Genomic DNA, 26,404 nt, shown 5'->3' with positions numbered 1-26,404 from the left:
ATGCGTTTTTTTTTAAGAATATTGGCGTCGAGTTACGTAAAGTCAGTCACATTCACTGCCAGCGCAAGCTATACGCAGTATGAGCGTAGCCCATAACACGTGTTTTCCCGTTTGTAGCTAAAAGCGCTTACGAACAAAGAACCCGCCCTGCGGGTCGCTGGTAGTGATATGTTAATATGGAAACCTATGCAATAATGATAGGATCTACAAGTGCGGATAATACGACAACAAGTCACGATAAACATGTTCATGTAAGCAATTATATACGTTATATCGCACTGTGACAGAATTCGCAATTTATTCTTCCCTGCAAGATGCGACGTTTGACAGTGAACATCATTATTTCCTGTGGTCTTCTCATTGGTATAAGAGGGCAGCAAATGTTGGTAAGTCAAAAATATAAAGGTTAACAACACAATATTTATGACCAAAGAAGAAAACAGTAAATTACTCGTTATTCACATCTGTATTGAATTCTGAATTTATTTTGAGAGCATTATAAATTTGACTTCTTCCGTCCGCATGAATAGATTTTAAATGAGTTTCAAGGCAAGGGTTTTCTATTTTCCGGAAGGAAAGTATTAATATAATATTTCATATTTAATATTTTCATACACATATAATAACTGTTCATAAAAACTGAACTATTTGGAACGAAGTCTAATACAAGTTTGTTGGGGCATCTCGTGTTTCTGTTGTATACATCTTTAGCTTTTTTTTACAGTTTTGCAGTTTGCAGTTTTTTGCAGTTTTGTACGAATTTTTCACTAAAAATGTTTTTAATATCAAAATTCGACGATTTATCAGTAAAAAGTTATGATAGGTAATCAATTCGTAGCGCTATTAAATAGTATTTTCAGGGCTCCATAGCCAAAATGGCAAAAATGGAACCCTTATAGTTTAGTCACGTCCTTATGTCTGTCGGTCTGTGCGTATGTCACAGCCATTTTACTCATAAGCTATACAATATATTTTATAAACAAATTTGGAACGTAGATGTAAATGTATTATATAATTTGCTTCTTAGTTTTAAAAAAAAGTTGTAAAATATATTCTTAAATATATACTCCATACAAATGTAACTAGAAGTTAAAAATAATTAATGTGGCTCATCATTATATAGGTCTTTAAAAATTCATAAAGATTGATAAAAATGTTTTTTTTTTTTATCAAGTCAATATTTTTGGAATTAATTGCTAAAAAAAAATAGTGTGATCTCCTCTAACTTTTGAACCGGGATAGCAAAACCATTTTCAAATTTTTGCTTATGAAGATAAGCAAATAATTCTTCAGGAAAATTATTTAGAATATGGTCGGTTAAGCCATTTAAGAGTTATAAAAAAACTGATCTTATTAAAACGACGAAAGTGTCACTAACATACACTCTTTTGCTTGTACGGCCTTTTTGTATTGTGTGAAGGTACGGAACCTTCCATTATGCGTGGTCCGACACGCACTTGGCAGGTTTTTTCAGTAAGGATGTGCACAAAAAAAGGTACAATAATAATAATCAAAATATAGAGTTATATATTGTAACCCAAAAAATCCGCTACAGGTGTCGTTTTGTACTTACCTACTGCTTTGTTTTTCCCGTTAACACAAATATATTTAGTATCAAAATATCCAGTGTCATCTTCCAGTCACAAAAAGTTAATCTAAGTTACATCCCGAGCACAATATACACTCATTATTTCATCAATAACAACAACCACAAACGAAAAGACCCAAATGAAATGAACAAGTTGCAACCGCGCCTATCCGATCCCAACGCTTAGTATTTGGTAAGTAATTGGCTTAAAATGTGGGTTCTAAACCAATCAAAATCACAAAAAAACGTCACACCAATCGGGCGATGCAACCACCCGTTGGTTGCATCGCCCGATTGGTGTGATCCCGGGCTTAGATCCCGGTGCTCGTGCGCGGAAAATTCAAATTCACCAATGATAATTCATTGCTTAGTTCTCGGCTCTCGGCCAAAATGGGCCGAGATTCCAGCCGAGACCGAGATCTCGGCCTGATTTTTGGCCGAGAATGCCGAGACCGAGATCTCGGTCGGACCTTAAAAATTACAGATAAATATTTAAATCCAAATGAGCTCTCGTCGGTTCAGAGCAGGTATGTCTCAAAATGCGATTTCATTACAGGGCGCAGGCAAGTGGACGGTGTTGAGCACGCAGCAGTGTGCGAATGACGCTGAGATGCCGTGGACCCTGCATGTGCGCCGGCACAAGTTGAATCGCACGCACGACGCGTTTGACGCCGACATCGATTTGGAGGACGACCTCGATGACTCTTGTGCCGTTAGTAATCGTGATGAACTGATACATTTTATTTTTACTAAAACACATACACAAATAAAATACTCATAGACATATAACTAACGACGTTAGCCTTTTGCTTCCTCCCGAGCAGCTTGCAAGAGCAATTATTATTTTTATTTATTTATTTATTTAGATTTATTGCAAAATAAAATTAAACACAAAATTCGGACTTAATGTCTAAAGGCATTCTCTACCAGTTAACCCTAGGGCAAAACAGACATTCTCGAAAGTGGGGAATTCTACTTCTTTAACGAAAAAGTATTTACGACGGTGTTCGATAGGTACAGGAACATGTGAAATAACGGTATTATTTCACACCATGCACGAAATAAAGCAACACACCATTAATAGAGAAACGTGGACAGCAGTTATTTTTAGACACTATTTCTATTTTATAATTCGCATAGAACTATAAATAGAAGGTAACTTGACCGTGACGTCATTTGCTAGTGTTTCATATGAATTCTAAAATGGCAAATAGTTTTGACAGTTCGAAAAAAGAACCTGATTTGACTAGTAGTCAAATACCCTATTGTTCTACGGAATAAGTGCCAATAATATGTACACATGACCTTATTGCCTATATATTAAGGTAGTGTGTACATATTTTTGTCACTTTGTCCGTATCGATATTTAATACCTTGACTGTACTAGGATATGTATACAATTAATGGTTTCTGTGAATAAAATGAATAAAACAGTAACCTGCTTTATTCATTTTATAAACTGCACAGTTGTATAAAACAAACTGTTGCCAGAAAAGTAGATTAGGTTAGGTTTGAACTGCGACCCCCACGATTACAAATTGTTGTCAGAAGGCAAGGTTAGAATAGGTTAGAACTGCGACCCCCACGAATACGAATTGTTGTCAGAGGGCAAGATTAGAATAGGTTAGAACTGCGACCCCCGCGAATACGAATTGTTGTCAGAAGGTAAGGTTAGAATTGCGACCCACACGAAAACGAATTGTTGCCAAAAATCGTGAATTTATTACATTTCCGATTGGTATGTAGGAAATGTACATATTTCTTAGAAAATATGTCTAGTATAATTTGTTTCATATATTACCGGGCGATTTTAGGAATTATACACCGTGTTTTTATTTTATTTCTGATAACTTCAATGGTGCATTCCTGAGCTTAAATTAGGTAACTTACCCAAAGACACCGGTATTATAATCATCATTCATGTCGGAGATAATAAATATTTTATTTTAATCTGATAAGGCTCATACAAGCGTGTGCATTTCCTAGGCCATATACAATGACGGAATTACATACATTTCCGTTAACATCGATACATATATCTTTTTGTTAAGCTATTCGCTATGTGCACGACTGTCACGCAACCTAGCGTCTGCAAGTCTAGGGGAAAACGTCAATGCACTACATCTTATAAAACTACTCCAAAACTAAAAACTACTGAACAGATTTTCATACGACTTTGATCTATCAATAGAGTGATTCTCGAGGATGGTTTAGGTATATAACTTGTTAAGGTTTTGTGTAAATTGGTTGAAATATAACGATGTTGTCGGAAAAAACCTCCCTGGCTAGGAGCTTTAATCGAAAACGCTGCCTAATCCGTTTGATCTATAACAACATAATGTATGGTGGGGTTGTCTCTCTTTTATGGGTCTACAAAAAAGTCCGATGTCGAATGTCTCTCTTTTAAGGATAACTTACTATACCCATTCTTAACTTTTAGAAAAATATCACATAGTATGTGGCATTTGCAAAGTTATTTACACGGATACAGTATTAACAATTATCAAATGAAACACCTTAGTTATATTAACCATTTCATACAGAATACAATGGTCTCATACACCATACAATTTAAATAAATATTTCAGGAGTAATCGTAAATTAAAGTTTCATTTCGAGCCATATAACTTGTACGAAATGTTAAAGACCCATCATATACGCAGTTAGTTCTAATTTTTACCACCTTATGCGCTGGGATCGCTTTACTTACCCCCACCATGCACATCGCACGGTCCCAATTAGAGAATATAAAATAAGATAATTTGACGTGTAGTGTAATCGGCAAATTATGCTTTTCATTCGTCCCGCCATTTTCAATCGCCATGCGGCTCGTAATTAATTTATAATCGCTATATATTTTTATTTTTCAGATACGATTAGATATTTGCAAGGTGGTGGACGGAGGATGCAAACCCTACATGATCATGGCTGATGATTGTTTACCTAATTTTATAAAAAAACACGCAAAGGAAAATGTCGAAAAGGTTCTCGTAAGCGGCGGTGTAGATCCACCAGACTTTCCTATTAAAAAAGTAAGCCATAATAATTTATTTAAATTAAAAATTAATTCTGTAAACTGAAATTGCTATTATACACTAAACAAAAAGTGACAAAAAAAAGAAGAAAAAATATAGTGAAAATTGCTTAATGATTTTTTTTTATACCACGACGGTGGCAAACAAGCATACGGCCCGCCTGATGGTAAGCACCCGATGGTGGTTTGGATCCGGGTACGTCCTTAAACTACGTCCAAAAGAGAAGTATGGGCATTGTGAATGTCATCTCGCTTTGTGTGGTAGGGCACAGCACAGCGGATGTCATTCCAGATCTAGAGCAGAGCCCAACTGGGGAAGTACCTCCACCTTACAGAAAACCGCAGCCAAATAACACTAGACCCTACTCATAGTGTTGTGTTCCTGCCGGTGAGTAAGGTTGCCAGAGCTCAACGAGGGGGAGGGGGGTTTAGGGTCGGCAACGCGCATGTAGCTTCTCTGAAGTTGCAGGCGTACATAGGCTACGGAAACCATCAGGCGGGCCGTATGCTTGTTTGCCACCGACGTAGTATAAAAAAAGCAGTCACCGTAGCCTATGGACGCCTGCAACACCAGAGGTATTACATGCGCGTTGCCGACTCTTTAAAAACCTGTACACTCCTTTTTTGAAGAACCCCATATTGTAGCCCCTCGGGAAATCCTCTGCAGGAAGCTCATAGTGGTACAATGACATCATATATTGACTTAGTGACATGAAAAATATAGGAATAGCAACATAAATAAATAAAACAGGGAATACCTGGATTAACATTACATTATAATCTAATATTATCACTTTTATAAATAATATTATTATAAACAATGACTACAATCTAACAGACATGCATAGTCTAGGGTTAATAATACATTAAATTTGGACATGTAATAGGTCCTTAATGTACTATGATAAGGTTTGGAGGTGTAAAGGCTCTCCAAGCGTCAACAGGAAATCATATGAAGCTACTGTATGAGCTACAGGGTGTTTAAAACGGCTAAGAACATGTCGGGCCATGCTCAGTGTATTAGAGTTTCGCAGTTACCGGTCCATCAAAATAGACTTTTTACTCAAACTCAAAAGCGACTAGATCGATGAGGTTCGCTCCAGTTTTCCTTGAAAGTCATTAAGCTTTACTTTTACGATTTTATTCATATTTTTGGACCCATGGTTCAGAAGTTAGGGGACGTAGAGGGGGAAATACATTTATTGATCGGTCTAGCCGTGTTTGAGTTTTTGCAATAAGTCTATATTATTAAATTTAATATAATGTAGTATACATTAGATTAATTTTATTTATGAATATAAGATTTGTATGCCCGTTAGCTGGCTGAATACACTGTTCTTTGAAATGTATTTGATAACATCCACTTGACTGTATTCTAACAAATAAATGATTTGATTGATTGACCTTACACTATTACCATAGGCAAAACACAGAGTTTCTATTTGTATATTAAGACCCTTTGTATCACCTGTGTTTTACAAATAAATGATATTCTATTCTATTCTACTGAGCATGGCCCGACTTACAAAAACCCGAGCCCCCCACCCTCGACGGCTTTTATTATGTTCATCTGAACACAAGGTATAATTGTACAGTCACGTCTGACAATATCAATACGAAAAATATGCCAAAAATATGTATATACTACCTTAATGTATGAGCAATAAATACGTGTATACGTGTTTTTGGCATTTTCGTATCGATATTTTCAGACGTGACCGTACCAATTTACAAAACTACCCGAATGAAGATAAGAGTTTTTGAAATTGAGTACACGTTCACGTTGTATAAGTTGACTAAGAAAGTCATGTATTCTGTAGGATTATATAGTGAAACGCCGCTATGATGAATTAGAATTAGAATTAGATATTCTTAATTTGCCAGAATACGTATGGTACAAGATGATAACAGAAAAGGTTTTACATAGAAGTGCCAGTATATTCAGTCGAAGACACGACATGCAAAATTAACATAAAATAAATCAGTATAGATAAATTAAGAAAATAAAACAGTGGCTAATTTTTTCATAGTAAAATAATAATAATAATAACATCCACTTGTAACAATTTGAAAATGAAATAATAGAATGTCCAAGAATAAATAAAACTTATAAAACTAACATCGATAAATTGATATTAAAAGCAAAATTGCAAAATGGATGTCGTATATAATTTATTTAAAAGTCATTGGGAGAATACATTAAAAATAAGATGTAAAGAAATATACATAAACTCTACTACTGAAAATTTTACTTTACTAATTTCTGCTCTAAAAATTCCCTAACACTGTAAAAGCAATTTTCAGACAGCCATTTTGTAATCTTATTACTAAATTGGTTACTATATATGATGACATTAACTCGCGCCAACTCTTATGAATCTCCCTATGACTAGTATTAAAGTAACCTACTTCATTCCAGGGCTCGTTTCATTTAAAGGACTACGTCATTAGCATGGAAGAAATGGAAAAGGAAGGCGTGTACGGCACGTTTGAGGTGGAAGCTTTCATAATAAAGGACGGGCAAGATGTGGCCTGTATAAAAATTACCGTAAAATATGAACCGAGAGACGACTATGGGTCGATGGGGTAAAATCGCCCTTATTCTATCTTCTCCGTTCTATCAGCGGACGATCCATGTGTGAAGAGAGAATGCAACCGTCACATGTACAATTTGTCTAACTTTAGTCGCTTTAAGAATCCTCACTTTCCGAACTTCACTTTCCCATACAAACTACAAACAGAGTTTCGTTCTCATTTTAAAACTAAATATTGGATTGTAATGGAACTTTGCACATACAATGACATGAGGTATACACAGTGTTTTGTTTTATTTGCGTTAATTTCGAGGGTGCATTCCTGAGCTGAAATTAAGTAACTTTCTCAAAGACACCGATATTCTAATTAACTCCATTTCGGAGATAATCAATCATAAATTTTTATCTTATAAGGCTTATACTTGCCTTAGGGCCTGTTTACTTATTGATTAGTGTTTAGTGCGAGTTCATACATTTGCTACTAAACGTAAGTACTATCTCGGACGATCGACGTTCGAAATGACATTGATATGTCACAGTTTTCAATTGTTTGGTTGAGTTAAATGTAATGCCCGTGTTACAACAACGCTATATGCATCATTTAGTTACTTTTTATAAAAATAAAAATAGTAAAAAAAAAACAATTTTTTTTTTTATGAAAATTAACTATGCCATTTAGTTTCCTTAAACGTACTTACCGATACCCCGAAGTTAACGAAATTCAATAAAAACACGGTGTATAATATCTAGACCGGTAAATAGTTTATATAGCTCTAGTTTATAAAATAAACGAAAGAGCAAAAACAAGTTTTGTATAAAAAACTTAAATTCGCTGTAGTCGCTGTTCTTTATGTTGTATGATTGTATTTTTAATTGTTTTTTACGTAATCACGTTTGTTTTTTTGTGGTTTGCACTGATACTAGTAAAGAAAGTAGTTAAAATAAATAATGAATGAATGTAATTATGATCTATTAGTGTTGTACAGTCAGCATCAATAGTGACGGATCAAAAAACGCGCCAAAATTATCTGATAATCCGGATAACTTTTCCAAATATAGATATATCTCTAAAATGTACATTCAAAAGTATGTATATCTTTTACTGTCTTAATTGTTCGACATACGAGTATATAACCACCGCATTTTGTTAACTGTATCAGAATGGTAGATACTTTTGAAACCTTGTTTGTTCCGCTACTTTTGATGCTGACTGTATGACATGGCCTTTTGTTTTCTGACGAGATATTGGAATATTCGAATAATATTCGAATTTTATAAAAAAATAAGAAAGGGAACGAGAAGTAGGTTTATTACCATATACGCAATAAATCATTCATTAATTCATGCATTATCGTTTTATTCAAAAAATATTTTCACATATTGCAAAAACTAATTAGATTTTATCATCCTACTGAAATGCCCCCACATTTATAGAAACCACTCGAAATGAAAAAATTTGACGTGTTCAATAATTCCAGATAAAGCTTTTAATATAAATGCATCGTTGTGTGAATTAATATTATTATCACTGAAGCGCAAATATTTGCAAAATTCTTTTACGCATGGATAACATTACAGCTATATTATACGTCAATCGGATGAGGGGGGGGGGGGGGGGGGGGGTAACCAATATCTTATACCTTTAAACGAGCAATATATATTTCTGTGATCTCGGAAACGGCTCTAACGATTTCGATGAAATTTGGTATATGGGGGTTTTTGGGGGTATACAATCTTCTTATACCTTTAAACGAGCGATTCTTGTATATATATTTCTGTGATCTCGGAAACGGCTCTAACGATTTCGATGACTAACTTTTTTTTGTATGTGTTCAAGTTTATATATAATTTTTTAATTTTTATTGTTTTAGACAAGTTTAATTTAGTAAAAAAATGTACTTAAGATTATCACCTATACACCACCATATTACAATAGGGACCGTGCGCGTTGGAGGGTCTGCCATCTTTTGGCCTGAATCGGAACAATAAACGTGTAAATTTACACGTCACGTGTGTTCTTATGCATAGTAGGTTCTGCCATCTTGTGGGCTACATTGGTACAATAAACATCACATTTACGCCTCGCGCCTAAAATCTGACGGCTCCTGTGCTGCCTCCTATAGTTCATGCACGCTCCCTATAAATAGTTATAACCGAGCTTTGCTCGGTCGCCCAGGTACTCCTCATTTAAATTCGGTAAGTATCTAACATGATTTGGAAATGGTGTGAAGTCATTAAATGTAGAGGCTGATAATGAATCCCGGAGACTTAACGTCGACACAGAGTGGGAGTTAGGAGTGTATGATTTTGCAAAGGTTTCTTTGGTCAGCCGGAGATTGACCTTTATGCGTCAAGGATAAATGCGAAGTGTCATATATATGTATCTTGGAGAAGAGATCCATTTGCTAACAATATTGATGTTTTTACGATAGAGTGGAGTTCATATTTATTTCATGCCTTTCCGCCATTTTCCTTAATATAGAAAGTCCTAAAAAAATTGTAACTGTTCAAGCGATGGGCATTGTGATACCACAATGGCTGTCCCAACCTCCTTTATTTAAGACCTTACCTATAGGTGATATATTAATATTGCCTCCCAATAAAAATCTTCTGTCTTCATCTTTTTAGGCTAACATCCGCTCCATCGTCAGCTTTCCCTGGCTGTGAGTGTGTTATCCAGGAAGCCTTCATCAGGCAGGGAATACCATTCGAGCCTGCAGATATTATGCTGACTTTCCTAACGCCAACTAAAATATAGTCTCAATATTCTTTTGGTTTACGGCAATGTGAAACTCATAATGACTTTTCTTATGATGTAGATGTGTCTTTTCTATTGAAATTTTCAATAGAATGTTTTAAGTCTTGACTATCTGGAGCCTCGTATGGAACTCTTAATAATCATAGGTCAGCGATTTCATTGATTTCTCCTGGTTAGTGTTGGTCCTGAGTGTTATAGTGGTATCACTACTCTAGTTTTATCTATGATAGACTCTAGGTTATCTATTCACATGTCATGGCTCATTAAAGATGTCTTGAATAAAGTCTCATATTTGTTATAATTAAAAGTTTATTCTTTACAATACAACAATTGTGTGCGGATCAAAAGTAACTGCATACCAGCTGACGAATGCCGGGCTTATAAATGTAGGTCACGGTTGCATTATTAAGACCGATAATTTCTCTGTGTTCCCGCATAAACCTCACTGGTCCGAAATTAAAATGAAACCAGATTTATACAACCCAGTTATGGCACCGATAAATCACGTCATCAACATCACCATACCTTACCTCCAGCGCAAGAACGAAACTGAAGATTTACAAAGAGAAGCTGACAACCTCGGAGAAAAACTCAAGCAGTTGAAGAACACCGAGGTTAACTCCGAGAGCATATCATATCACGATATTCATCACTACGCTATGATATACGTGATCTTAGGAGTAATCGGAACTACGGCATTGATTATCATAATAAGAAGAGTTCAATGGAGAGTGCCGTCAACGTCGTCCGGAGCGATCGTCGAGGAGCCACCAGCCGCCACGCCGCTCTAGCCCCGGGCGGGCGTCTCCGCGCTTCGCCGTAGCTTCGCTTTTTTAAATCATAGACAATTGGTGATACAATATGAAAATATCTGTCAACAATATTTGGCTAGCCAGACTCTAACGTCCGTAATCGAACTGGCCGCTTGAGCCGCTTGTCACTGCGTACTCGTCTTTTATAACAATTGAAAATGGCGGGAACCACCACTGACAAGTAAGAGGAAATTTATACTATTTTATAAGCTTGTCATAAATAAAGGTAAGAATAGTTAAAATATAAGCTATTTACAAATAATGATCCTTACATTCAGTACGTTAAATATGATCTTTTCATATTTGAAAGCCAACAAAGATTGGTTGATAAAGTATAAAAACCGGTCAAGTGCGAGTCGGACTCGCACAGGAAGGGTTCCGTACCATTATCTATAAAAACTGTCACCTATCCAAGTACTGACGACCCCGCCCGACGTTGCTTAACTTCGGTGATTGGATGAGACCCTCGAGATACATAATCTGTAGAAATTTCAACTGGCTAACTATCACGGTTCATGAGATACAGCCTGGTGACAGACGGACGGACAGCGGGGTCTCAGTAATAGGGTCTCGTTTGACCCTTTGGGTACGGAACCCTAAAAAAGGAATAGGATTGAGCAAATGGATTTTGAAAAAAATAAAATTTGATTAGCCGCACAAAAGACAAGAACCGCATCTTCTGTGATTAATATTGTCAATTCTCAATTGTAAGCAATATTAGCAATAACATCAATGGTTTATTGTTAGAAATTAATTTTCCTCGCAAAGGTTAGAAATAATTTTGAAGTTAAGTTTTATGATGTGACCATTTACCGATTGATTTCAATTCTCAATTGTAAGTATTAACTAATATTTTAAATTTTAAGTTTCATAAAAAAATATGGAAGAACGTTTATTCCGAAGCGAGAAGATTATAATTTGGTGTCTTTCGTGTCATATTCAATGTGCTAATGAAAGTATTCCGAACAATTATAACCCTGCATTTCTGATATCAGAAAAAGCAAAAAATATTATAGTTATAAATTCGTTAGTGTGGTTCTAAGAACCTAACTTATAATATTATATGTTCACAAAGAGCACCTGTAATACCTTGTTTATGTACTAAAACATTTACCGTACAACAATGGACAACAATTAACATTCTATGCTATTCATGCTACTCTAGTTCTAAATTGCTCGGCAATCAGATAAGCGCGAGTTGATACTTTCACACGGAGGATTCCGAACTAAACAAATTTATTTAACCCTTTGGTCGGCAAAGCGGTCATCTGCCGCGTGTGCTTCAGCCCAATATGAACCTTCGTGCATTCCGACAAGGTTCATGATGACGCGCTGACGACGGGCGTTGGTTGGTTACTGACGCTGATACTTGGGGTAACTCCAGCCAGCAGATCCTGCAGCAAGGACTAGGAAGGAGGCGATTACAAGAGAGAGGCGATGTTGATACGAAATAGCAGTGTAAGCTCGCATGACTGCTGATTCAACCTAAGAGGCAGCGAGTCGGTGGATTATGTCAGCGTCACATCACACCAGCTAAGCCTCAAACACAAAATCAAACGAAGTACGCTCGCACACCGGCTCATTACGCAACAACCCGTAGGCACCCGCCGCAGCCTGCCCGAGACACCGGAGTACCCAGTAGATAGGACTGGAGTGTAGGGTTTGCAGTCAGAATAGTAGAAGAGACGGGAAAATTTTAGCTGACCCGAATACAAGGCATCGTTAAGTCAAAAAACGACGGGCGTGGCCAGTGACGGAGCCAAAAATGTATTTGAGCAAGGGAGGCTCTTTAGTGGCGCAAGAAATAACGAATATTTTTACGTTGTGTCCGAGATATACTTATTTGAGGCGCGAGGCTCCTCGGACCGCGAGACCGTAGGTAGTGATCCATGTCGCCCACGCCTAACGGCGCCTCTGGGCGTGGCGTTACAAGGGTTAAAGGCATCGTAGCCATCGATGGCCCATAAGGCAGTGTCCACCAGTGTGCGGTATTGTGCGGCACAAGGATATTCAGTACTAAAATGCTTGTACCGTACAGTACTGCACACTGGTGGAATCCCGCCTTAAGATATACGAACGGGCCTGAGGAACGGGTGTTAGGTGCCTTGGCCAGATCATAGAACTGGGTCATTTCATGAAACGTCATTTTAGAATTCTTTTATTATCACTTATTTTATTATTTAAGAATCATTTCATAATAACCGATCATTTCATGAAATGGTGTAAAAGCTTATAAGGACTGAGGTTACGCGTTACATCGGAATCGCTGATATATCGCAACTTTTGTTTAGAACAAAAGTCAGCGTTCGCGATAGTTTCTTGAGTATTTTTTTCTTGAAACGGAAACTGAATGAGTCGAGCGTTGAGGATACCGTTTCTTGCAGAGGCCGCAACACGCGCACCACAACGCCAAAGCATTCGATGATGCATGTAGACGGTTATCTACCTACCAAAATTATAAGATCTCCACACAAACTCGCTCCGGCCTACCTCTGGCTTTAAACCGCAGGTTCTTAAGTTACGAGTACAAATATTTAATTTTAATCCAAGAAGATTATACATAAAAAAAAAACTTTGCGTTGTTTCAATTGATATTTGAATTCTTGGTAGCGTATAGCGTATAAAATTAATTTGATGTGCGCAGTCTGCTAAACTAAATGCAACCGACGCTTTAACCCTGTAAATTGATAACATCGACATGTAAAAGAACATGGACACTTATGTGTTTGTTACATTACAAAACTTTCGATCTACCTATATATAACGCTTGAGATATGTATTAAGGGTACATTTAGTTTGCAAAATGTCGGTTCGTCATGTTATAAGCAGTATAATATCATGCTCCGTCCTCATATTTACCATCAAAGGGCAGGGAATGATAGTAAGTACAAAGAGTAAAAAAAAATAATTAGAAATCATGTTAATTCTTTCATCACTTTGAATTTGATTTTGTAACTATACATCTACTTTTTTTTTAATTTATTTGAATCAAAAGATTACAAAAAGGCTTAAACTACTAATCTGCCAAACTGCAGTACAGTTTGTTGGCAGAAAAAACTAAATCTACCCTCCATCAACTAGTAGGTATTACAAATATTAAAAACTATAGCCGCTTTTGCATACGTATGTATATTGAAACCTTGGTACGTTAAAACTTAAACTTCCGAGTGGTTATCACATACTGTTATTGATCATAGGTCATTGTATTATGTAATTCAAGCTAACATTAACAATGTAAATTAAAATAACGGCTAAGTTTAAGCTAGTTATTGGTTTGTTACTTATTGTTGTGTTATGTTTTTTTTTTGATGCCGTTAAGAGAAAGAGTTGCCCCGAGTTTCTTGCTCCGCTATTCCTCGAATCGGAAGGTTTTTAACATTCACTTGTGCATTTTTATGTTCCTAAATTGATGATTTAAGATTTTTGTCCCTTCATTGTTTATTTTTCCATGTCAATTGCAGGGCACGGGTAAGTGGACATTGGTGGTAGCTCAAAATTGTTCGAGAGACGCGGAGATGCCACACAAGATGTATATGCACAAACACAAGCTTAACCGTACACACAACTACTTCGACCTTGGCGCAACTATTCCAGAAGTCATCGATAACTCTATTGCTGTAAGTCATTGGTGCGGCGAAAAGCTTTCACGCATTCCTGAGGAGGATATGCCTGATATATTCTATTTGTATATTTTATTCCTGCCAAATCTCACCGATTTAAGGATGACTCTCGCTTCCGACACTTCTCTTTCTACGAGATAATGACAGGTTACGAGTAATAAAGTTTTGCTTCTATAGAAAACTGAAGTGTCGGAGGCCCCGGCCCAGGCCCGGACCGCTGCCGAATCCCGCCGACTTATTTTGATTAACTTCGATCATTATATTCATTATTTTGACATAACACATGCAAAAAGATAATAATCCTTATTTATTTTTTACATATTTTTACATCGTAAAAAGATTATCATTATATGCATGTTAAATAAATAAATATTATAGGACATCCTTACACACATTGACTAAGTCCCACAGTAAGCTCAATAAGGCTTGTGTTGTGGGTACTTAGACAACGATATACCTATATAAATACTTAAATACATAGAAAACACCCATGACTCAGGGTCAAATATCTCATCACACAAATAAATGATGCCCTTAGGATTGTACACACTGATTGATTGGATTGTTTACAGTATTGTGTAATTGTGTGATTGTATTGTGTGTTGCATCTATATTTTAGTAATCTAATTGTATCATTCCAATATTTTCCAGGTTCGCGTAGATATAAAAAGGAAAGTGGACGGTGCATGGAAGCAGTACATGATTTGGGCCGACGACTGCTTGCCATGTGCGTGTAAACAATTTGCCGGAAAAAACATGAAGAGAGGGTTCGAAGCCGCTGGGATAGATCCACCAGACTTTCCTATTCCTAAAGTACGTTAATAAAAAACCGGCCAAGAGCATGTCGGGCCACGCTCAGTGTAGGGTTCCGTAGTTACTCTTCCGTCACAATAAGCTAAACTGGAGCTTAACGTATAGTAAATTGTTAACCAAGGGATGAAACGCGAGTTAAACAAATAGGCAAATTTGCATAATCAGTACCTAATTAAAGTCTTTTTACTATGAAGGGGAAACTTTTTGCGATAACTCAAAAACAGCTAAAGTGATCATGTCCGCTATAGTTTTCATTTAAAGTCTTTCTTAAGCTCTACTTCCACGATTTTTTTCATATTTTTTGGACCTATGGTTCAAAAGTTAGAGGGGGGGGACACATTTTTTTTTCTTTAAGAGCGATTATCTCCGAATATATTCACATAATCAAAAAATGTTTGTAGAAGACCCCTATTAGTTTTGAAAGCCCTTTCCAACGATACCCCACACTGTAGGGTAGAATGCAGAAAAAAAAATCACCCCCACTTTACGTGTAGGGGAGGTACCCTCAAAAAAATTAAATTTTTAGATTTTATTGTACGACTTTGTCGGCTTTATTGATTTATATATCCATGCCGAATTTCAGCTTTCTAGCACTAACGACCACGGAGCAAAGCCTCGGACAGACAGACAGACAGACAAACAGACGGACATGGCGAAACTATAAGGGTTCCTAGTTGACTACGGAACCCTAAAAAGCACATTGTGCAACGAGGAGAGTAAGTGAAATATTGTAAACTATAGAATTACTCGAGTTTGCAATATTTTTACCCCCGGAGCTACACACAAAGAAAAAACTAAATTTTTAGCAAGATAATTATTAAAAAAGGTGACATTTCAAACATTTTCCGCCATATTGTCATTTTTTGACAGGTTAGGCACCGAAGGCTATTCGGCATTCAGCCACGATTGAAATTGTGTAAAAATATTTTAGACGGCTATTAAATATTTTTAAAGATAAACAAAAAATATATATACTTTAATAGTTCTTTGTTTTACAAGGAGGCAAAGTTCCTGCTAATGCGAATATTCATACGAAATATTCCAAAATGGAGTACTTCAAAAAGTGGAATCTTGTTGAGACGGTTTCACACGAGGATTAATTAAACGAACTTTGAAACACAACATTTTTTACCACACCAACGCGAAGAAAATATATATCAAGCCCAAATTAACATTATTAAACGTAGTTCATTTAATCATCTATCAGCTAACATGAGGACGACTTAAAATTTGCATCAAATCACTGCCACTCCTTTTTTTTTTTGTCCCAGGGGGAATCCGTTATGGATCCCACTGGCACGGGAGAAGCCGAGTGGGTATGTCCGACTCCCACGGACTAAACCCCCTGGGGTGTTCCACCGCGCGCTTTGTGGACGGGGTTTCGGGAACGCGATTGTAGACTTCCGACATCCCGTCGGCGTTGCCATTACGGGCTCGTCTTTTGTGGCTGCTGCAGCAGCCTACTCCTCTGAAGACGCCTCGGAACACTTGAGGGCCTTCCAGCTCGGATCATTGCCACTCCTAGCCTAGCCAAAGCCAAGCCATATATTTTGACTAAGGTGTAAAGTTGGTGAAGCTGGGCTTGTACAGTTAGAAGCGTCCCGTTCGTGGTAAACATTCCATTTGTTCGCACGGTTTGCCTCCTCTTTTTTGGTACGGACGGCTAAAGAATGGAATGCGCTCCCGCCATCTGTATTCCTTGATAAATATGACCTCGGTCTCTTTAAAGCAAGAGTGAATAGGCTACTACTGAACCGGTGAGCTCCATCTTAGGCCCTGTCTTCACTTTCCATCAGGTGTGACTAGAGCCAATCGCCGATCAGTTTTAAAGAAAAAAAAAAAGCTTGGCTCTACAAGAGATCTGATAACTTGACATTGCGAGCCTTACGGTTTAGTCTTGGCAACATTTTACATGAAAATGTTTTTGATGTGATACTTTACTTTGATAAAGATTTTTCACATTCACCGCTGAGCTAGATCGGTAGATCGGGTTTCCCGGTAAGTATGTAGTGAAATTGCTTCTTAAAGGCAAAATGATAACATGTCGCGATATTCATTCATTCATATTCATATTTATTTCGTAAATGCATGATACATTACACGTTAACACATTATAAAAATAAGATTAACACTTAATACATTTTCGAGGATTAATAGAATAAATCATTAAAAATACATATTAAACATACAATGTCAGATTATTAACAACAATAATAATAATAGATATAAAAATTAAAGGAAAATAAAATTCAATTAAATGTCACAGAATGCATTTTATGACATCCGAGATGTCATAAAATGCATTATTAATACCTACGCCATTTCTTTAATTTCCTATAAAAATAGTTATTATTTCCTACGTTTTGAACTGAATGGGTTAATTTCGTGAAAATGAATATAAATGTACCAGTCATAACATGTAATACAAGTAATTCAAATTATTGAAAACGCCAAACGAAAATAGCTTAAATTAGAAGAACAAATATCAACAAGGTGGCTAGGTTTGATGCTTCTATATTGTTTGCAGGGACGATATGATATCCATAGATTTATCGTGGATTCCAACGGGCTTCCCAAGTTCGGAATGTGGGGGGAATGGATGGCGGACGCCTACGTAATGAAGGACGGGAAGGATATGGCTTGCCAGCAGGTACTGATGACGTACGAAAAGACGGATTTATATTAAATTACAAAGAAGACAGGACAGGGGACGATCGCTTATCCATGCAAACATAGTCCCAATTTCGCCCTCTGGTTTTTGACATTAGAGAAAATAGGTTTGCACAATTTGCCATTCAAGTCAAGTCAATATATTCTTTATTCAAATAGGCCTAGCAACAAGCACTTTTAAATCGTCAAATTTTACAAATATCATCTTAATCTAAATATCAGAGCAATTTATAGATGCAGTTATTATTGTTCTAAAAAAAAAAAACATTGAATTATTCAAGCACCAAAATTGTATAAAAATACTAGTCTAGAAATTTTCTAGAATAAAATCTAAATGTCAAAAAATACGGTATATATATATATATACATTGAGTTATCAATTTCATCATTATTAACATAACAATAAATAATTAATTATTTACAATCACACTTAATCCCATCAAGCTGTCCATTCAATTGCCTGCATTGCCACGTTGAATGCACATTTCCTTCTTCCCATCGGTAGCGAGCATGAGGACATTTTCTATTTATAAGACCCTTATTTTAAGTTTACTTTTATTATTAATTTTAAGTTTATTTATAGTCTATCTTTATTAACTTGTCTATAAAAACTACTATTAAAATTTCGATTTTTTATTACCTATTATAAAAGTTTAGAAGCAAAAAACACATTATAAACAACCTATATAATGTGTAATTAATAAAATAAAAATAAAACAAATGAGGGGGCTGGTTAATGTATCTTATTTTGTCATCATATTTTTTTCTATAATGTTAATATGTCTACATATAACGACGAAAATGGGGCCTACGTTTATTTCAGGGAAGCCGTCATCCGCTTTCGTTCGTCTTTATTAGGGCTATTTTTGGAACGAAGTTCCTTATCGGACGGTTGGCGGATGGGGGCTAGGTGAAAAAAATTGTAAGCTTTTTGTCACGAAAATCCGTCACTAACCTTCTTATTTAAATTCTATCTTGAGAATAAGTAGCCTAATTTCATCGACTTATGTATATCCTATAGTGGCGCATTTGTCAAACAGCCGCTTTGTAACTGCGACGATCCGGGTTCGATCCCCGGATGTCTATGCAGATATTACTTTTTTGCACTTGAATTTTATATTTTTAATTAACTAAGGGAGTGTAAAGCTCGAGCTAACCGTATCAGTGACCATTGTACAAAAATGTTTTCTTATGTTAAGTTGTTCTACTTGCTTGTAAGTCGCTTATATTTTAATGTTTGTATTATGTATTTATTTATAAACCCTCCCACGGGTAACTTTAAGGGGTATATCGTTCAATATTTTGTTATGTTTTAAATTATAATGGGTCTTTATTTGTCAAAACCACCATATATTCTAAATGCAAGGTTTTAAAAAAGTTTTTATTGTTTAATTGCACTAACTTTTTAACTTATCCGAAATCTTACGAAAAACCCAGATTTCTTGTTTGTTTGCAGCTGCTTCGTATTACTTTGCAATACTAAATATAGCACGATTGTTTCTCAAATTCTAGTTGTTTTAATATTTACCTATAAATGTTTATTATATTAAATGAGAAAATTTCATAGTTGCGTGTGCGACGTGATTTAGTTAAATATAGCGGCCGATTCGACGAGCAGCGTTTACCAAACTAAATAGTTGATTATACAACTCGGGCATAAAGCGGCATTTATGCCCGAGTTGTATACTCTACATTCCACTGCGATTGTGAGTAAAATATCGAATATTTTAAGTTATTTTACCGTATTTGTTCAAGACTAAAGAAAATCGTACTCGGAGCACGGCGGGGCGCGCCGGCAGGTCTGGCGTTTGTATGGCAGATTTTGGCCTTTACTGCTAAGTTAATAAGGGTCGTAATAGATAATTTTACTTTATTCTCTAGAGCAGGGGTGGCCAACAGGTCGATGGCGATCGTCCGGTCGATCGCGACTGTTAGTCCAGTCGATCGTGGCAAGTCAAAATATATAAATACGTAGACCAGTTTCATTTAAGGTTTCAAGAAGTATGTAATTGGTAGCTCGCACAGGGTTTCGTTAGTAAACAGGAGATCTTGGCCACCCCTGCTCTAGAGCATAATAAGCAATTTTATGCCACTTACACGTGACTTAAATGTCGACTTAAACTTTTTCGAAGACTCTACTAAGATTGAGCAATAATTCTTAATATTGGATATAAAGTTAGCAACCTTTTGAATGCAAAGCTCTTTTCCTGCTGACACATTATCTACAGTTTTCTTTTTAACTTTGGCCTGGACTTTTCCAAAGAGCCTATAACCACTACGCTCTCCGAATGGAAGCAACTATTTCTTCTAAAACTTTTTAGAATTGAAGTTTAATCGCATTTTATGAAATAAAAGGAAAACGCCTGCAATCACTGCCTAATTTCAGCTTCTTGTGGAGTGTATGTCACAAACGACTCTTATTAAACTCTTAAGAGGGAAGTATACCACGTGATCGCCCATTCAAAAAGAGAAAACGTCTTTCCACTTCTAAATATTTTCCATTCTCCATGATTTTTTAGTATGTTATTGACATAATGAAAAACTAGGTTTATAGGTTGTCCTTTTTTTTTCAAAATTTGCAAAACAAGCACATTTATTATTAAGCGTAACCTATAAACCTAGAATATATTATGCTGAAGCGATCGACATCAAAATCAAATTGACTTGTTAAGATTTAGTTAGTGGAAAAAGTTTTCTCCCGAAATAGAATTTCATAGAAAAAAAAACCGTTATTCCGCTAGGATCACAAAGCTATTCTTCCTTCTTAAACCAAATTGTCGCGATATGGTTTAAGAGGTCCTGCGCTTAATTGGCTAAGAACTTATTTTTTAAATTGAACACAGTGTGTAAAACAGTACAATACTAATCTGACTCGCAATTAAGTGAAACATACAGATTGTTATACAAGAAAAATAACTTCGTTGTGCCACATGGCAGCATCCTAGACCCACTCATGTTTCTAATGTATAGTAAGCTGCAGAGATAACTGACCCACCTGCAAACAAATCTATATGCGGTCAGTTATCTCTGCTTATTGTACATAAAAACTTAAAACATGATTGCATTTTGTTTGCCGATGATACCTCGACTTTACAAGGCAACGAAAATATAACGGCATACAATAAAGACAAAACGAAACTAAATAAATCTAAAAATTAGTAAAACACAAATACTTAATTTAAAAGTAAATTTAGATAAATGTTAGTTAAATATAAATAAAATTTATAAAATTGATATGTATGTTAGTCTAGAAGGAATATGTAATGTGGGCATTGTTGCCTGAATCAAATTTAAATAAACTAAATAATAAAACGAAATATATTCAGTTCTAAACAACCCAAGTGATAGATATTTGCTAAAACTGGTCCATAGGCTTGACAGCTTACAGCAAGCCGAAGAGACACTAAAGAAGTAGAGTGAGATAGACATATATATCTCTCTGACGTTGTTCAGGTTAGGTCAATGCACCTAAAGAGTTTATGGTAGTGCTATTGTAATTTAATGTTTTATTAAGCATCATTAACATTGTTATAAAAATTGTTAAAATATTATAGTTGATTAATACTAGAAAATATCTTAAAATATCATAGCATTGTTAAGATCGTTGACTAAAACGAAACGCGAATTGACATGAGTACTAACAAAACGCTTATGACAAGGAGAACTGATTATTGGAAAATAAGAGAAGTTGTTACAACGCTTTTGTGAAAATACTATATTAAACCAACTTATTTCAGCAGACCAATAGTTTTTATTCCTGATTACACCAGTAGTTATCATCAGAAGTGGGATGAACTTTCAAAAATGAAGAAAAAACGCGATCGTAAGCGTCGTAAACGTGAGCGTAATCGAACAACATCTAAATCTAATACATCCAGTGTTACTGATGAAAATGTGCCTGCTTCTCGAAGAAGTCGTTCACGCCAACGATCTACTTTCAAACGTCATCGGAGAATCACTTCGGAGAGTCGAAAATCTCGTCAAAAGTTTGACAAGAATCGTAAAAGACGTCAAAATAGTTCGAGTTCCGATACGGATTCGTCGAAAGAAGAAGTTGTGTATAGAAGTAGATCACGTTATCGTACGACATCTAAGAAGCTACATAGAAATACACCAGAGACTAGGAGAGTACACCGAAGAATCAAAGATAATCGGAAAAGGCTTGAGACGCCCCATAGACAGCGATCATCAAACTTGAAGTTTTCACATACACCTACTCGGAGCCCTCCAAGACGTGAAACTGTACAAGTGCAAGTACATAGAGAAGATACACATGCGAGAGAATTAAAAACGCCAATTGAAGAGCAACAAAGTGCTACAGATCAGTTTGCATCTGCCAATAACTGCGGCTACCCTACAGTTCATGAAATAAGGACAGAAAGTTACCATAGTAACATGATAGAAGACACATCTATATCTATGCAAGCTCCACCAACAATTCAATGTACACATCCAGAGGTAACATCGATGCAACCAGGTATGCAAGATATGACATGTCCGGTTTTAGGATCTTCGACCACAAGCCATTCAATGCAGCTTGTAGAAAGTGGTCCGTCAACACAGGCTATTGTACCAGCATGGCCAATCCGTATACCTGAGCACCAGGATCAACTTGCCCAGGAAAGTACAAGCCACATCAATGCTGAGCAAAGTGTGCCGAATGCATCAGGTCAGTTTACTTTCCAGGATTTTATGAAGTTTATGAACAATGTTGTAAAACCAGAGCAAAATAAGATTCAGTGTGATAAAAATATAGTTCCTGAATTTAATCCTTCCATTAAAAGTCATAAAGTAGAGAATTGGATCTCTAAGGTTAATGAATGTGCACTGATTTATGGCTGGTCTGATAGGCAAACCTCCTTTTATGCATTGCCTAGATTAGTTGGTCATGCCAAGCTTTGGTATGAAACTTTAATAACAGTAAATTATACTTGGCCGGAGTGGCAACAACAATTAAAAAATGCTTTCCCATCTGATGTTAATTATGGTTCTTTATTGAGAGAAATGTTGGACAGAAGACTTAAGGCAACTGAAACATTAGATGATTATTATTATTCAAAAATGGCTTTATTAAATGCATGCGAAATTACAAACAAAAAGGCTGTTGATTGTTTAATTCATGGACTTGACGATAGGACCATTCGTGCTAGTGCTACGTCAGCACGGTTTACACAACCCGAGCAATTATTGAAGTATCTGAAAGAAATGAATCGTGATAATAAGGAGTCTAGGTTATTTAAAAATAAATCTGTCCCTACTAGCAGCAGTAATGTTACATGTACAACTTGTAACCAAGTAGGACATCATACAAATCAGTGTAAAAAGAGGTCGAGATGTTTTAATTGCAAAGAGCCAAGTCATATTGTAGTAAACTGTCCAAAGACATTGATCAAATGTGAAAAATGTAGTAAAATAGGTCATAAAACTGAAGATTGTTATTCAAGTGATAAAACAAAAAAAGTTGCAAATTCAGATAAACGTGTGTGTGCAGTTGAGTCGACAAACCCTTCTCAAAGTAGTTCAAAGTATTATAAGTTAGCACACATCAACAATTCTACTAATGGCACTTTGTGTTTTATTGATTTTGGCAGTGAATGTACATTAATAAGAGAAGACTTTGTCGACACACATAATCTGGTTGTTGAAAAAGATTGCATTCCTAACATAAAATGGGTTGATGAGACCCGTTTAACACTAATTGGTAAAACTAAAATCTTATTAAGAATTAACCAAGTTGAGGCATTAATTACTGCATTTGTAGTGCCCTTAAAAGAGTTACATGTGCCTATTCTAGTAGGGCATGATTTTATGGAATTGCCACATGTATTAGTCATAAAATCCAGCACATCCCTGGAGTTACTAAACCGTGACATGCCATCAGATTTGTCCAAAATTGATCATGAAATAAACTGCATAGTAAAGTTATATGCGAATGATGACATTACACTTAATGGAACTGGGAATATTGAATGTCATACTAGTGATCTGATTGAAGGTGATTTATTTGTGTCAGGACGTTATCGTTATAACGGACCCGGAAGCGAATATTACATACATGAGGGTGTATATAATGTACTTAACAATCAATGCAATATATTTGTCGGCGTAATTGATATTAGCGCCATCTGTGAGTGCTTACTGTCATGTTTTTCTGCGCCATCTAGCGGCGGACGGTGAAATTATAGTAGATGATTTACGGTGACAAGCGGCTTAGCTCGTTACCTGCGTTTGTGCGCCATCTATTGGCGACATTTTTAACCTTTCCGTGAATCAGGTGACCGTGGCCAGACCGGTTGGCTTGTTTTTGAACGGAGGAAGATTCACTTTCGCTCGAGCCGCCGGCCTGTCCACGCGTCCTAAGGGTGAGCTGTATCACACCTGAATCACTTTGTTTTGTCGCTCAGATTATGTGCTATTTTGTGTTTATGTATTTTGATTAAATAATTGCGTGATAATTGTATAAATAAATAGTGAATTGTAAAATTAACTCAGCTACAACATGGAGAGCCAGAGCGAGCCAGATGATGACGGCTCGGCTTCTCCTATAATATCAACTTGTAAATCCGACATCGGAAGTGGAAAAAGATTGCTTTACGCGTCCGCGACTCAGCGATACCCTGACATAAACCATCGTGACTTTTCGATTTGTGCCCCGATAAATAACAAGAACACGACGATATCGACTAACAATAATAACGAAAATAACGTTTTGGTGCCTGCTGTAACTATTCAAAATAACTTGCCGATTCCTACCGCAATAATCAATGAGCGCCTGATAATTTCAACGAGCAATAGCAACGTCTCGACACCTGCTAATACAATTCAAAATAACATGCCGATTTCCGGTGCGATCATGCAAAATAATGTGCAATTTCCTATCGCAACAAATTACAATAACGTGTCGAATCCTGGCGCTATAAATGGCGAGAATATCGTGTCGTCTTTTGCTGCAATAAATAACCACGTACCAGTTTCGACCGTGATAAACAATAACGACGTACAAACTTCTACTGCGACCAACGCTTCTAACAATGAATCCAGTCGAATATTATCGTCGTTAGCGGATATATTAGATAGGTTAACAAACCAAAATCAAACAAACATGAATACAAGTAATCAACTTTTAGCTGGCATTTTGTCAAAAGCTGTTACTTCGTCACAACGCCCAAGGCTAAGCGATATTTATATTGCGCCATTCAACCCGGATGGTGAAGTTCCAGTGAGAGACTGGTGCGAGCACGTAGATAGGGCTAAACAACATTGGAATCTAACGGATTACGAGATTTGTACTAAAATTGCGGGACTATTACAGGGTCGAGCGAAGACCCTCGGAGATACGTGGCTTGTAAAATCCCCACTTTGGAGCGACATACGAGATGCTTTAGTGCAGACGTTTGAACCTGAAGCACGGTATTCAAATGATATAGTCAAATTACGTAACTTCAAATTCGATGCGTCAAATCCATCAGAATCTATTACACGGGCGTGGACTATTTGGAAGAGAATTATGAGCGGTGATAGGGAAAAAGATGCTGTCGAAGCAATTATAGGTTGTATTGATAATGAATACCTGCGATTACGCCTGATATCGAGTAAATGCATAACCGTGCCCGAATTGATCTCTGTTGTGTCAACTACAAAAACCCGCGAACCCAAGAGTGTTGAACCACCAGCCAAACGGCCTAGGCTTCGCAACAGTCGAGACGAATCGCTCCTGTCTTGTTTCAAATGTGGCAAGGTTGGCCATGTGCAATCAAATTGTTTCAATAGTAAAGTTAGTGAACCTAAGCCTCTGTTAACCATTGATGACTCAACAGTGAGCACGAAACCCGTAGAAATGCAACCATCAAAATGTAATTATTGTGGGAAATTAGGTCACACAGAAATGGTTTGCTTCAAAAAACTCAAGGACGATGGTGACTAAATAGCTTAGATTACAGTTAAGTCTGTCGTATACATTTCAATGCAAATTGAAGCCAATGAGCGTAATCTTATAGTATGCATAATCAATAAATGCAATGCATAATCTGACAGCGGAGCAGATCGTTCCTCAGCAAGAAGACCATTAGATCAGTGTTGTCACATCTACCTACTTTTTGGTAGATCTACCTATTTTACCTGCGTTCTACCTATCTACCTCCTTCGGCCTGAAATCTACCTATTTTTCAAAATGGTACAATTGTAAGCAATTCTCAATACATGTAACGGTACATTACCTAATTTCTACCGAATCTAGATTCGATTTAATGAAAACTTGCCAAAGAAACAGATTATACAAGCAGGTTTATTACCTACAAACAATGGAAATCCTAACTTATGTTTCAATTTCTTTAATGAACATGTGTACTAATAATATTAAGAACTTATAAATAATTCAAAACATTTTTAATCATAAAAATGTACTTCTATTGAGTGGTAGATCTACCTATTTTTCATTTTAAATTCCACCCATTTCTACCTATTTTTGCACCCTGTTCTACCATTTCGGCAAAATTGTATGTGACAACACTGCATTAGATCAAACTTTACGCGGAAACGAGAGGATTACTTTTTAATGTCATTTGGAAGCGATCCC

At 36.4% G+C, this 26,404-nt stretch overlaps 2 protein-coding genes across 2 annotated transcripts; both read left to right on the top strand.

The window, feature by feature from the left end:
* The first annotated feature begins 232 nt into the window (after positions 1-232).
* LOC133525166 (uncharacterized) lies at positions 233-8,428 on the top strand. Its single transcript, XM_061861425.1, has 4 exons — positions 233-386; positions 2,145-2,300; positions 4,459-4,620; positions 7,042-8,428. The coding sequence occupies exons 1-4, from the start codon at positions 315-317 to the stop codon at positions 7,210-7,212; spliced, it is 561 nt and encodes a 186-aa protein (XP_061717409.1). The 5' UTR covers positions 233-314; the 3' UTR covers positions 7,213-8,428.
* A 5,033-nt stretch (positions 8,429-13,461) lies between these two features.
* Positions 13,462-19,335, top strand: LOC133525165 (uncharacterized). The gene is made up of 4 exons (XM_061861424.1): positions 13,462-13,607; positions 14,188-14,343; positions 14,998-15,159; positions 17,687-19,335. Exons 1-4 carry the CDS (start codon positions 13,530-13,532, stop codon positions 17,843-17,845), a joined length of 555 nt encoding a protein of 184 aa, XP_061717408.1. The 5' UTR covers positions 13,462-13,529; the 3' UTR covers positions 17,846-19,335.
* Positions 19,336-26,404: the final 7,069 nt, after the last annotated feature.

Source organism: Cydia pomonella, chromosome 14, assembly GCF_033807575.1.
Source record: "Cydia pomonella isolate Wapato2018A chromosome 14, ilCydPomo1, whole genome shotgun sequence".
NCBI lineage: Eukaryota > Metazoa > Arthropoda > Insecta > Lepidoptera > Tortricidae > Cydia > Cydia pomonella.
This window is presented reverse-complemented; position numbering and strand designations above follow the sequence as displayed.